At 35.4% G+C, this 15,221-nt stretch overlaps 1 protein-coding gene across 21 annotated transcripts in view; it reads left to right on the top strand.

Annotated features, from left to right (window-relative positions):
- Window positions 1–15,221, top strand: part of BAZ2B (bromodomain adjacent to zinc finger domain 2B) — a 313,340-nt gene that overhangs the window by 145,843 nt on the left and 152,276 nt on the right. For all 21 annotated transcript variants that reach the window (XM_061135321.1, XM_061135323.1, XM_061135319.1 and 18 more), the window contains one exon: window positions 14,957–15,103. In XM_061135321.1, the coding sequence (XP_060991304.1) occupies window positions 14,959–15,103 (145 nt within the window). In that variant the 5' untranslated portion in view covers window positions 14,957–14,958. The remainder of the gene's footprint in view (window positions 1–14,956; window positions 15,104–15,221) is intronic.

A 15,221-nucleotide genomic window follows, 5' to 3' on the forward strand; every position in this document is an offset into this window, starting at 1 on the left:
AGCATCAGTCCTTCCAATGAATATTCCAGACTGATTTCCTTTAGGATGGACTGTTTTGATCTCCCTGCTCTCCTAGGGACACTCAAGAGTCTTCTCCAACACCACAATTCAAAAGCATCAGTTCTTTGGTGCTCAGCTTTCTTTATGGTTAAACTCTCACATCTATGCATAACTACTGGAAAAACCATAGCTTTGACTAGATGGACATTTGTCGGTAAAGTAATGTCTCTGCTTTTTAGTATGCTGTCTAGATTTGTTATAGCTTTTCGTCCAAGGAGCAAGCGTCTTTTAATTTCATGGCTGCAGTCACCATCTGCAGTGATTTTGGAGCCCAAGAAAATAAAGTCTGTCACTGTTTCCATTGTTTCCCCATCTGTATGCATGGAGTGATGGGATTGGATGCCATGATCTGTTTTCTGAATGTTGAGTTCTAAGCCAGCTTTTTCACTGTCCTCTTTCACTTTCATCAAGAGGCTTTTCAGTCCCTCTTTGCTTTCTGCCATAAGGGTGGTGTCATATGCATATCTGAGGTTATTGATATTTCTCCCTGAAATCTTGATTCCTGCTTGTGCTTCATGCAGCCTGGCATTTCACACGATGTACTCTGCGTATAAGTTAAATAAGCAAGGTAGCAATATATATCCTTGATGTACTTCTTCCCCATTTGGAACCAGCCTGTTCTTCCATGTCCAATTCTAACTGTTGCTTATTGACCTGCATACAGACTTCTTAGGAGGGAAGTAAGGTGGTAAGCAAGGAAGTAAGGTATTCCCCTCTCTTTAAGAATTTTCCACGGTTTGTTGTGATCCACACTGTCAAAGGCTTTAGCATAGTCAATGAAGCAGAAGTAGATTTTTTTGGAATTCTCTTGCTTTTTTGATGATCCAGCAGATGTTGGCAATTTGATCTCTGGTTCCTCTGCCTTTTCTAAGTTCAGTTTGAACATCTGGAAGTTCTCGGTTCACGTACTGTTGAAGCCTGGCTTGGAGAATTTGACCTTTACTTAACTAGTGTGTGAGATGAGTGCAACTGTGCAGTAGTTTGAACATTCTTTGGCACTGCCTTTCTTTGTTATTGGACTTTTCTAGTCCTGTGGTCACTGCTGAATTTTCCAAATTTGCTGGCTTATGTAGTGCTTTAACAGCATCATCTTTTAGAATCTGAAGTAACTTGCTGAAATTCCATCACCTCCACTAGCTTTGTTTGTAGTGATGCTTCCTAGGACCCACTTGACTTCGCACTCTAGAATGTCTGGCTCTAGGTGAGTTATCTGTGTCATTAAGGTCCTTTTTTATATAGTTCTTCTGTGTATTCTTGACATCTCTTCTTAATATATCTTCTGCTTCTGTTAGGTCCATACCGTTTCTGTCCTTTATTGTACCTATCTTTGCATGAGATGTTGCCTTGGTATCTCTAATTTTCTTGAAGAGATCTCTAGTCTTTCCCATTCTATTGTTTTTCTCTATTTCTTTGCACTGACCACTGAGGAAGGCTTTCTTATATCTTCTTGCTAGTCTTTGGAACTCTGCAATTAGAGGGATATATCTTTCCTTTTCTCCTTAGCCTTTTGCTTCTCTTCTTTCCTCAGCTCTTTGTAAGCCCTCTTTAGACGACCATTATGCCTTTTTGCATTTCTTCTTCTCTGGCATGGTCTTGATCGCTGCCTCCTGTGCAATGTCATAAACCTCCGTCCACAGTTCTTCAGGCACTCTATATCAGATCTAATCCTCTGAATCGATCTGTCACTTCCACTGTCTAATCCTAAGGGTTTTGATTTAGGTCATACCTGAATATTCTAGTGGTTTTCCCTACTTTCCCTACTTTCTTCAATTTAAGTCTGTATTTTGCAGTAAGGAGTTCATGGTCTGAGTCTGGTCTTGTTTTTGCTGCCTGTATAGAACTTCTACCATCTTCGGCTGCAAAGAATATAATCAGTCTGATTTCGGTATTGACCATCTGGTGATGGTCCATGTGTAGAGTCATCTGTTGTGTTGTGGAAAAAGCTGTTTGCTGTGACCAGTGCATTCTCTTGGCGAAAATCTGTTAGCCTTTGCCCTGCTTCATTTTGTACTCCAAGGCCAAAGTTGCCTGTTAGTCCCTTTACTTAGAAGGAGACACAGTTACCAATTTCTTACATATTTTATCAGAAATATTCTCAGTACGCATTCATAAAAATATATGCCCCCCCACCGGTTGTTGTTTTTTTTAAGTGACGGAAGTTTACCTGTTAAAATGGAAATTAGATAGTTGAGGAAGTTATGAATGCACTTGATGTTCTAAATCTTCTCCAAATCCCCAAGTAGTGGATCCCCAGGGTATTTTGTGGGCCAATAAGCCAAAGATGAGAAGGTTCCAAAATTTTATTTCCATTTGTTTGTGTGTCATTGATTGACCTTCCTTCCTTCAGAAAGTTTCATTTACCTGTATTTTTTGGTTCTTTTTGTCTTTATTTTTAATTGGAGGATAATTGCTTTACAATGTATTAGTTTCTGCTGTGCAATGACATGAATCAGCTTAACCCTTATTTCTTTGTCACACAAGATCAATTTCTAGTCTTCCCCACTTTACTTTTTTTCATTTAGCAAATTAGCTACTGTAAATCTACTTCATTATTTTGTAACAGTTGCATGGTATTCTGTTAGAGGGATGTACCATAATTTATCAATTTCTTACCAATAGAATTTTTTGTTTTTAAAAGTCTTTGCATTTAATATGTTTAATAATCTTTACATGTATCTTTACCTACATATGTGATATGGTTAAATTTAAGACTTTGGAACAGTAGAGTGATAATAGTTGATAAACAGAATTAGGGTGACCAAGACAAAAGTACTTTTACTTGATTTTCATAAACTATTTCCCTTTTCTTCTTTAATCAGGGTTGTTTGCCCTGTTAGATTAACTATACTTCTTCCCCATTGAAAGGGAATTTTTACTGTAGTTTATCAGTCATGTAGTACTTGGGATCTTTCTTTCCTTGGCCTCTGAGTTTTTGTAGATATTTTGCATTGAGTTACTTGATTCCAATTTTTTACCCTTCTTTATTTTCCCAATCTGTTATTCATCTGCCTCAGTTACTATACAGAAATGTCTTAGAAATTTCGGGCAATTGTAATTGTGTTTCTTAATTAAGCTAAAATTTAGGCCGTTTTGCTTGTTCTTTGGGGTCTCTTGCATTTGTAGGTGAAAGGGTCAATTAATCAGACGTTGCCTCTTTTTATTTGTTTTTATTCTTCTAACATTTTTATCCTTTTTAGAAATCTCCAATCTCATCAATATTTAAATTCATAGACTCTATCTAAAGTTTAGTTGATCTGTATATGTTAAATGTGACTCAAATATTCCTTTAATATTCTTTTATATATAATATCTTAGATTAGCCTCTTTCTCTAGGATATCTCATTGCAAAGGAATACTTAATCCTTTGGGTAGAAAAGAATACTCTCTGAATAGATATTTACTGAGCAGTGTGAAAATCACTGCTTTACTCTTGGATGATTTTCTCGTCATCAGTTCTCTTGAGGTATAAGGAAGGTAAGAGTTAATCTCTAAAGGTTTAATAGTAACCTGTAATTTAGAATGACAGATATTCAAAGATAGAAGTAAGGCAAGTGGTAGGGAGGCTAAGGGAAAGGAGAAACTAAATTGTTAAATATTTTAATGCAATGTGAAGTTGGTAAAACTCTGATAAGACTTGGGGGCTAGTCTAATTCAAAGCCATCATTTTTCTGATAAGAAAAATATTACTTAGAGGTATTGTCAGAGACTTGCTCCAACTCACAGGCTGCACCCAGAGCACCTGATTACCCCCCTACTTTTGTTTGGGGGTGTAATTGCTTGACTGTTTACAATAGTAGTTAAAATGTGTCAGACAACAAAGGAATTTTTTTTCATTTATTAATGCAATAGTCTTTAAAAATTTTGATTGGTGGAAAATTGCTTTCCCATATTGTGTTTGTTTCTGCCATGCAGCAATATGTATCAGTCATAATTAAATATCTATTCCCTCCCTCTTGAGTCTTCTTCCCAGCAGCCGATCCTTCCCTTCTAGGTCATCACAAAGCACCAGGCTGGGCTCTCTGGGTCATATAGCAATTTCCCACTAAGTATCTGTTTTATACATGATATATGTCAGTGTTACTTTCTCAATTTATCCCACCCTCACCTTCCCCCACTGTGTTCACAAGTCCATTCTCTGCTAGGTTCATGAGTAGCATTTTTCTGAATTCCATATATATGTGTTAATACCAGATATTTGTCCTTCTCTTTCCAGTAAAGGGAATTGATCCCTTTTATATATTCATATTTTAAAGGACAATATATTATACTCAATGACTTGAAATAACTATTTCTGAAAATGTAGGTAAATAAAAATTTTTATAAATAGAATCATTTTCTTTCAGATATATTCAGAAAATAATTTTGTTTGTTGTCAAATAAGGTATTTCTGTGTCACCTATTTCTCTATAGCTTTCTACAGAAAAATTTTTGTTTGCTGCTTTTTTTTCTACTTAATGTTTTGAAATATTGTTTATCCAAATGTTCAGTTTCCTGGAAGTTATTTTTTACATAGTTATACAAAGGCCTTTGTCAGAACTTTGAGAAAATAATTGATATATAGCAGCACTGCTGTTAGTGATCCTGCTAAAGCAAAAGAAGCAGCATAGTGACTGTCTCCTGATATCTTCTTAACTACTGTTTTTCGTGTGAAGTTATATTGTAAAGAAAAGGGAGGATTCACCAGATCTACTTTTGTGCTTTGAACTCCCATAGAGAACTTTTGGTATTGCTGGTAAAGATAAAGACACTCTAGGAAAACTCCTTGCAGGAGAAATATGTTTGTTTATATACTTTCTGAGTCTTCGGTCTCTTCTACAGCCATACTGTTAAAGGATTCATGCAGGTGAAGTACAAGGCAGCTGATCATGTTTACATTTGGTAGCCAACTTGTCTTGCCCTTCCCTCTTTGCACCTGTTCACGTTTACACCTAGCAGCTGTCACTGTTCATAAGCTCTATGATTACACAAAAAGGAACATTTGATCAGTATTATTATTGATCAGTGAATTCTTTTGGCATACATAAAATAGTACAGGGAAGAAATTGTGGAAATTCTGATTTTTTTTCTGTTCTCAAAATTGTTACAGTAAATATCATCTCAGTAAAAGACAGTAAATTCAGTTATCTACTGTGAGTGGACATTATGATATCTGTTACTTGTGTATTATTCATGGTCAGTTTTAAACAATTAGGACAAAATGTAAAATAATAAACTCTGGGGAATGAAGTGAAAGTTACTCAGTTGTGTCTGACTCTTTGCAACCCAATGGACTATTCTCTGGCCATGGGATTCTCCAGGCCAGAGTAGTGGGGCGGGTGGCCATTCCTTTTTCCAGGTGATCCTCCCAACCCAGGGATTGAACCAAGGTCTCCCGCATTACAGGTGGATTCTTTACCATCTAAGCCACCTCTGGAAGTATGCTGATAAAGATTGGCTGAATATAATTTTATCATTTATTGTAGTGGTGATAAATCAGCTTGAAGTATCTTATAATAAAAAATTACTACTTAACAAAAAGTTTGGCTGATTGAATTCCAAGTAATTCAGTTTTTGATACTTTAGATCAGAATTTCTCATCCTTAGCACTACTAACATTTTGGGCCAGGTAATTACCTCTGTGTGGGAATGTCCTGTGAATTAACCGATGTTTAGCAGAAACAGTAGAAACAATGGCAGACTTTATTTTTGGGGGCTCCAAAATCACTGCAGATGGTGACTGCAGCCATGAAATTAAAAGATGCTTACTCCTTGGAAGGAAAGTTATGACCAACCTAGATAGCATATTAAAAAGCAGAGACATTACTTTGCCAACAAATGTCGGTCTAGTCAAGGTTATGGTTTTTCCAGTAGTCATGTATGGATGTGAGAGTTGAACTATAAAGAAAGCTGAGTGCCAAAGTATGGATGCTTTTGAACTGTGGTGTTGGAGAAGACTCTTGAGAGTCCCTTGGACTGCAAGGAGATCCAACCAGTCCATCCTAAAGGAAATCAGTCCTGAATATTCATTGGAAGGACTGATGTTGAAGCTGAAACTCCAATACTTTGGCCACCTGATATGAAGAACTGACTCATTTGAAAAGACCATGATGCTGGGAAAGATTGAAGGCGGAGGAGAAGGGGATGACAGAGGATAAGATGGTTGGATGGCATCACCGACTCAGTGGACATGAGTTTGAGTAAACTCTGGGAGTTGGTGATGCACAGGTAGGCCTGGCATGCGCCTATTCATGGGGTCGCAAAGAGTCAGACACAACTGAGCGACTGAACTGAGTAACTGACTGAGCAGCCTCCCTGCCTAGACTCTTCTCTATGTGATATCAGTAGCACTCTTGATTATGACAACCAAAAATGACTCTTAAGCATTGTCAAATATTTCCTAACAAATGAGGGGTATCGCAGTGTCACCCCTGCCTGGGAACTACTGTTTTAGACTATGGGAAAGATCTCTGATGGATCTAATCATTTAGAATCGTTTCATCATCTTCTGGGCATTTTTTTTTCTCTGTTCATATCAACATATTTCTATTTTACTATAGTGTATGTGTTAATTTTCAGTTGTAGTAATCTTTACCCTACCTGGTTAACTTTGTTATACATTAGAAGATATCCTCTGATAAGTGGCCTTAAGCTAAAAGACATACCTGCTAATTGATATTCTCCCATAGATGAGCGTGTTGTGGTGGGGGTCATGTTAGTACAGTCTGTTATTAGGTCTGGGCTGTTTTTGGCCACAAAGGATTGCTTGGATTGTGTTAGTTTAGAACCTGAGATGAAGGTAGTTTTCTTAACACAGAGAGTCAGAATGAGAGGCCATTATAGGAGAGTTTAAGTATCAGATCCGGATGCTCTGGCCACAGCTGAAATCGGGAAATAGATGGTTCTTGGATACCACTTTTATTTTAATGAACTTATTTTTCTAAGATGGTTTGAATAAATGGATTTCTCCCAAGTTTTATGTAGTAGCTTGAATAATGAATAATAGCTCGTGATTATAGAGTGAATTTTTTTCAACTGAAAATTAATGTTAATTTTCAACTATATTGGTACTTCAGCTTATTTTGAAAGTTAAAAACACCTTACCATTTATCTATACAGTTATACAATTGTGAGACACTTATTTTAAATTTTTATCATAATGTATCTAGCTAAATGTAAAATATGTCATCTATTTATAATAATATAAGTACATGTGACTCAGAAATATTTACTTGAAATGAATAGTCTAAAAATACCTTTTACTGCCACACATACCCATTGATAATTATATGCACATTCACTTATTAAAAACAATTGTTGACAATTATTGAAAGCTAGCTATTCAGAACTTTCCATGTATTATCTCATTTAATCCTCCCAACTACACCTTCATACTGCTCATGAGGGAATAGAAAAGTTCATTGAAGTTACATAATTTGTACAGTGTCACAGCTGATGAGGTTCAGATACAGTTTTTAGACCCAGATAACATCTGTTATCAAATATCTTGCTGATACAATGTAATCTCTATCTTCATTCCTTCTAGGTTTAAGTTCACTCTCTTCAATCCCAATGCATAAATATATGTGTGTGTGTGTGTATATATATATATATATATATATATATATATATATATATATATATATTTAATACTTGCTAGATGCCAGACTTTGTTTTGTTTTCTTTACTTTTTATTTTGAAATTATTTGACTTAAAAAAACAGTTAAAAAACAAATAGAGTGTTCATCTGTATTTCTTACTGAGATTTCCATAATATTATTAATTTAGATAACTAGTACAATTATTAAAATTATAAAATCAGAAAATTTATATTGTTACAATACTATTAATCATAAACTACATGTCTTTTATGAATTTTACCAGTTTTTCTATTAATGTCCTTTTTCTGTTTTAAAATTCAATCTGAAAAAAAAAAAAACCAGTCTGATCCCACATTACATTTAATTGTTTTATCTCTTTAGTCTTCAACCTCTGGCATTTCCTCAGTCTTTCCTTGTCTTTCATTACCTTGATACTTGATAAATACTAGTCAATTATGTATGTGATCTCTCAATTTGGGTTTGTCTGATGTTTTCTCATGATTCAACAGAGGTCATATGTTTTGGGCAAGAATACCACAGAGGTGATATGCTCTTCTAAGGGCGTCAGATCATACATGATATTGATATGTTTTATTTTTGGTGATTTAGTTTCTTTACTGTGAAGTTACTATTCTGCCCTTTTTTAATTAATAACTATCTCAAGGAGACACTTTTGAGATTATGCAAATATCTTGTTTCTCTTCAAACTTATCTACTGCTTTTAGCATCCTTTGGTGCACATATATTTTAAACTTTCTTCTTTGAGCTGTTCTTACAATTTGGCAAGCCAATGATTGTTTTTTGGATTATTCAGTATCACACAGATATTGCCTTCCTCCTCTTTAACTTTCAAGTTGATGGCTAGGATTCTTTCCAGTTTTGCTTGTGCTCAGCAAGGGACAATAGTAAATAAAATCTGAGTTCAATAATATTTAACTTAAAAAGGAAAACTTGAAAAGCCTGTCCTTGTTAATTCAAGCATATAACTTAAAATCTTCTAGAGTGGATTTGTTAAATTTCTTTCAAATGAAAAGAAAGATATCTATAAGATAAATGTGGGATAGTTGACCAAATTTTGGGTTACTGAAACTAACAAATACCTATTAAAACATGAGAAAAAAAACTTTTACCCTAAGCCTGTATAAGAGAAGAGTACTTCACATATGAGAAGAAAACTCAGCCACCTAGGAGATCATACTGGTTAGAAGTATATATATAAAATTGAAATACTTGAACTAAAATAATACATGAATAATGTATATAATAGAACTTCTAAGGCAAATGGCTGCATAAGCATGTTTAAAAAAGAGATAAATTTTTCCCGGGTTTTCCTGGTGACTCAATGGTGAAAGAATCCGCCTGTCAATGTAGGAGACTCAGGTTTGATCCCTGGGTCAGGAAGATCCCCTGGAGGAGGAAATGGCAACCCACTCCAGTATCCTTGCCTGGAGAATCCCATGCACAGAGGACCTTGGAGAGCTATGGTCAATAGGGTTGCAAGGAGTTGGGCACAACTGAGCAATTGATCACAAGAACTTTCCCCACTTGAATGAACAGGAATAAAAGAGAAACTTGCACTTTTACTGAAACTGAAAAAGAGCCCCCAGCCTCATACTACTGGCTCTAGTTCTACTCTTTGTCACAACCAGATTTCAATTTTATTTTTGAACAGTGTTATGACAAAGAAACTATTTGCTCTTTAATTCTATAGAATAGAGTCCCAAAAGTGGATTGGGATATTCAAATATTAATATATGTATATTTTTATTTTAATAAATATTTTCAGGAAGAGTGGTCTAAATGAGCAATATGTAAGAGTTTGCTGATTATGCCTTCTGGGTATTCCTTGTTTTAGTCTTGAGTGAAGTTACATCAACAGAAAGATATATGCCTAGAGCTCATAAGATATTATCCTATGACAAATAATGACTTTTATTCATTGAGCTCTTATATGCCAGGTACTCAGCTAAAGTGCTTATCTATTTTATGTCCCAAATTACTTTTGCTGTGGAGTACAAAGGCAATTTTAAAAACCCTTTCATTATTTTTTAAAAATAATACATTTACAAACTTCTAGTTACAAAATGAATGAATCACAAGAATGAAATGTGCAGCATGGGGAATATAGTCAATAATATTGTAATATCTTTGTATGATGACAGGTGGTAACTAGATTTACCATGGTGTGATCATTTTATAATATATAGAAATATTGAATCACTGTGTCACATACCTAGAATTCACATAGTATTGTAGGTCAGTTATACACCAATTAAAAATTTCAAAACATGCCTCCATAATACATTTAAATAGAACATTTTAGAATTATTTGAGACAATAGATTGCCAGCTATAACTTTTTAAAATAGCCTTTTCCAGTCAACTCTATATTTTTATATTTTTTAAATAAATGAATTTTTGTATATACTTAGTAAAATGAGACTTGTTGGTGAAGATAGTTTGTAGAGGAAGTTATCAACCATGTACCTTGCTGTCAAACAGCCATATGTCTCAAAGTTTATTAGTAACTGATGCCCTAAAACTTGCCTTTTAATAAGCATTAGTTCCATGTAGCCATCAGAACCAACTATGCCTTTCCATACTGAATGCTGACAAAGAAAGAAAAATTCTTTATGAGCCTACTAGTTATCAGTCAGTTCAGTTCAGTTGCTCAGTCGTGTCCAACTCTTTGCAACCCCTTGAACTGCAGCATGCCAGGCCTCCCTGTCCATCACCAACTCCCAGAGTTTACTCAAACTCATGCCCATTGAGTTGGTGATACCATGCAACCATCTCATCCTCTGTCATCCCCTTCTCTTCCTGCCTTCAATCTTTCCCAGCATCAGGGTCTTTTCAAATAAGTCAGCTCTTCACATCAGGTGGCCAAAGTATTGGAGTTTCAGCTTCAGCATCAGTCCTTCCAATGAACATTCAGGACTGATCTCCTTCAGGATGGACTGGTTGGATCTCCTTGCAGTCCAAGGGACTTTGAAGAGTCTTCTCCAACACCACAATTCAAAAGCATCAATTTTTGGCACTCAGCTTTCTTTATAGTCCATCTCACACCCATACATGACTACTGGAAAAACCATAGCTTTGACTAGACAGACATTTGCTGCTTTTTAATAAGCTGTCTAGGTTGGTCATAACTTTTCTTCCAAGGAGTAAGAGTCTTTTAATTTCATGGCTGCAGTCACCATCTGCAGTGATTTTGGAGCCCCCAAAAATAAAGTCTGCCACTGTTTCCACTGTTTCCCTATCTATTTGCAATGAAGTGATGGAGCCAGATGCCATGATCTTAGTTTCTTGAATGTTGAGTTTTAAGCCAACGTTTTCACTCTCCTCTTTGATTTTCATTAAGAGGCTCTTTAGTTCTTCATTTTCTACCATAAGGGTGGTGTTATCTGCATGTCTGAGGTTATTGATATTTCTCCCAGCAGTCTTGATTCCAGCTTGTGCTTCATCCAGCCCAGCATTTCTCATGATGTACTCTGCATATAAGTTAAATAAGCAGGGTGACAGTATACAGCCCTGACGTACTCCTTTCCCAATGTGGAACCAGTCAATTTTTCCATGTCCAGTTCTAACTGTTCCTTCCTGACCTGCATACAGGTTTCTCAAGAGGCAGGTCAGGTGGTCTGGTATTCCCATCTCTTGAAGAATTTTCCAGTTTGTTGTGATCTACATAGTCAAACACTTTGGCAGAGTTAATGAAGCAGAAGTAGATGTTTCTCTGGAACTCTCTTGCTTTTTAGGTGATCAAACGGATGTTGGCAATTTGATCTCTGGTTCCTCTGCCTTTTCTAAATCTAGCTTGAACATCTGGAAGTCCATAGTTCACGTACTGTTGAAACCTGGCTTGGAGAATTTTGAGCATTACTTTGCTAGTGTGTGAGATAAATTCAATTATGCAGTAGTTTGAGCATTCTTTGGCATTGTCTTTCTTTGGGACTGAAATGAAAACTGACCTTATCCAGTCCTGTGGTCACTGCTGAGTTTTCCAAATTTGCTGGCATATTGAATGAAGCACTTTCACAGCATCATCATACTCACTCCACTAGCCTTGTTCATAGTGATACCTACTAATTATAGCAGTACCATTTTCTAAGGAGGTGATTGACAGCAATGTCAGAATATGAAGAGAAGTTTTTGAATTGTGTATGACTGGAAAACTTACTGAAATTGCCCTATTAGTGATGCTATTGTGTCAACCTGAGATTTCTTTTACCCTATGTATCTATCTTCAAAAAATCATACATACCATATGGATTCAATAATTTAAACATTAATCTTGCATTATTTTAATTGGCCATTGTTTTATTTTACCTTTCTAAATTTAAGTATACTTGATTTGCAATGTTGTGTTAATTTCTGCTATACAGCAAAGTGATTCAGTTATACATGTATATTTCTTTTTCACGTTATTTTCCTTTATGGTTTATTATAGAATATTGAATATAGTTCTTTATGCTTTGCAGTAGGACCTTGTTGTTTATCCATTACACATCTATATATACATGTATAATATATATGTATATATGTATTGGCTTGTATTATGTATATGTACGTGTATTTATATAATAGTTTGTATCTCCAAATCACAAACTTCCAACTCATCCTCCCCACTCACCGCCAACCCTTGGCAACCACAAGAATGTTCTTTATGTCTGTGGGTCTGTTTGTGTTTTGTAGATATGTTCATGTATGTCATATTTTAGATTCTACATATTAGTGATATCACCTAATATTTGTGTTTCTCTGATTTACTTCACTTAGTATGATAATCTCTAGGTCCATCCATGTTTCTGCAAATGGAATTATTGCATTCTTTTTATGGCTGAGTTTTATTCCATTGTGTGGAATACTTCAATCACCTGTTGATAGACATTTTGGTTGTTTCCATGTCTTGGCTATTGGTTTTGTGCTAGTTTGAACATAGTGGTGGTCATATCTTTTCAAATTATAGTTTTGTCTGGATATACATCCAGGAGTGCGATTGCTGGAATCATATGGCAACTCTGTTTTCAGTTGTATGAATAACCTCTGTACTATTTTCTATAGAGGCTGCACTAATTTACATTTCCACCCGTAATATTGGAAAGTTCCCTTTTATCCACATACTCTCCAGCATTTGTTATTTGCAGACTTTTAATGATGGCCATTCTGACTGGTGTGAGGTAGTACCTAATTGTAGTTTTGATACCCATCTCTCTAATAATTAGCAATGATGAGCATCTTTTCATCTGTTAATTGGATGATAGTTTTAAATGAAATCAAACTGTTCTTCTTTGAAAATATGTAGTAATTATGTGAATCGGCTACAGAATTCCATGCAAAAATCTTTCTATGGTTAAATTATTTAAATAAGTTTACTCATGGTTAATGTGTGAATAGTATTTTTTTGTCTCTTCCTATATATGTGTAGTCATTTAAGCAACTGTGAACTTCACAGTTTCCTTGCTTAATTGTGATATTAGAATATGCAGAGTATTAAAATGACCATAACCTATTCTAGGTTTTTAAAAATTTTAAGATATCAGTGCTATAACATCATATTAGTTTCAGGTGTACATATAATGATTCAATATTTGTATTAGTGTGAAATGAACACCATGGTAAGTTCAGTTAATATCCTTACCACATAGTTACAAACATTTTTCCCTGTAATGAGAACTTTTAAGATCTATTTTCTTCTTGCTGTTGTTCGGGCGCCCAAGTTGTGGCCAATGCTTTGCGACCCCATGGACTGTAGCACTCCCCCTCCCTATCCCTTACCATCTCCTGGAGTTTGCCCAAGTTCATGTCCATTGCGTTGATAATGCCATCCAGCCATGTCGTCCACTGATGCCCTCTTCTCCTTCTGCCCTCAATTTTTCCCATCATCAGGGACTTTTCCAATGAGTCAACTGTTTGCATCTGGTGACCAAAATACTGCAGCTTTAGCTTCAGCATCAGTCCTTCCAAGGAGTATTCAGAGTTGATTTCCCTTAAGATTGACTGGTTTGACCTCCTTGCTGTCCAGGGGACTTTCAGGTGTCTTCTCCAACACCACAGTTGAAAGGCATTAATTCTTTGGCATTCTGCCCTCTTTACAATCCAGCTCTCACAACCATACGTGACCACTGGGAAGACCATAAGCTTGACCATACGGACCTTTGTTGGCAGAGTGATGTCTGCTTTTCAACATACTGTCTAGGTTTATCATAGCTTTTCTGCTGAGAATCAGTCACCTTCTGATTTCATGGCTGCCGACACCATCCACAGTGATTTTAGAGCCCAAGAAGAAGAAATCTGTCACTGCTTCCACCTTTTCCATTTCTGTTTGCCATGAACTAATGGGATCGGATGCCATGATCTAAGTTTTTTAAAAACTGAGTTTTAAGCCAGCTCTTTCATTCTCCTTCTTCACTCTCATCAAGAGGCTCTTTAGTTCCTCTTTGCTTTCTGCATTAGAGTGGTATCATCTGCATATCTGAGGTTGTTTCTCCTCTATTTTCCTAGCAACTTTCAAATGTACAATAAAATTTTATTAAGAATAGTCACCATGCAGTCCATTAAATCCTATCACATATTTGTTTTATAATTATAAGTTCTTAACTTTTGACTCCTTCATTCATTTCCATTCTAGATTTTGATATCAACATAAACTATTATAATAAGATCAATGTAAATAGTACCCAAAATATCTAAGCAAGTTAATAAAAATGCTCAGAAGTCAAGTCATTATAAATGGATCATATTAAAGCCATTTTGAGACCATAGTTCAAACTAGACTCTAGGATAAACTCTAAAATGTATTTGTTTTTGGGAGGACTCACAATATTGGGGATTACCAGATCAGATTCATGGATGCACCTAGAAGTATGTTGCTATTTGTGTTTAGAAGACAGGGTTACATTTCACTATAATTTGGTCGTATTGTCTTGATTCATTAAGATAGTAGGAGTACTATGCTGTAAGTGAATAAATTATGAGGTGATTTAAGAAGAATGAAAAGTTAATATGCTTATTTTCCTAAGATTTTGGCAACACATAGTTCTATGAAGTTACTGTATTTAAATGACTTATTTTTTTATATAAGAATACAAGTTTTTTAGATTTGTTATGCTTAGTATTAAGCTTACCTTGTAAACTGGTATTTTAATTTACATTGTTTTTATTTACTGTATATTTTATCTTTCTGAGGAACATGTATTTCTAAACTTATTTTCATATTTTAAATAGGTATTCCTGAAGTTTGACTTATTTTAAATATATTTAATTCTTTTGCATAATTCTACTATTTAATACTGAAAATTAACATTTGCCTGCTTCTCATAGATATGGAGTCTGGAGAACGGTTACCATCCTCAACAGCCTCCTCTACTACACCAACTTCATCCTCTATACCTTCTGTGGCTTCATCAGTTTCAAAAGGCGGCCTTTCCACTGGAGCTGCTTCACTTAGCTCTACAATCAACCCATGTGGTGAATACTCTTTATTAACTCTAGCATGCCATCCTTTTACTAGTTTGCATCCAGAGTGTTTTATTGAACTTTGAATAAAATGTTTTCTTTACCTCCTTTGGCCTATTGAACAATTGCT

Source organism: Dama dama, chromosome 33 (assembly GCF_033118175.1).
Source record: "Dama dama isolate Ldn47 chromosome 33, ASM3311817v1, whole genome shotgun sequence".
NCBI classification, from domain to species: Eukaryota; Metazoa; Chordata; class Mammalia; order Artiodactyla; family Cervidae; genus Dama; species Dama dama.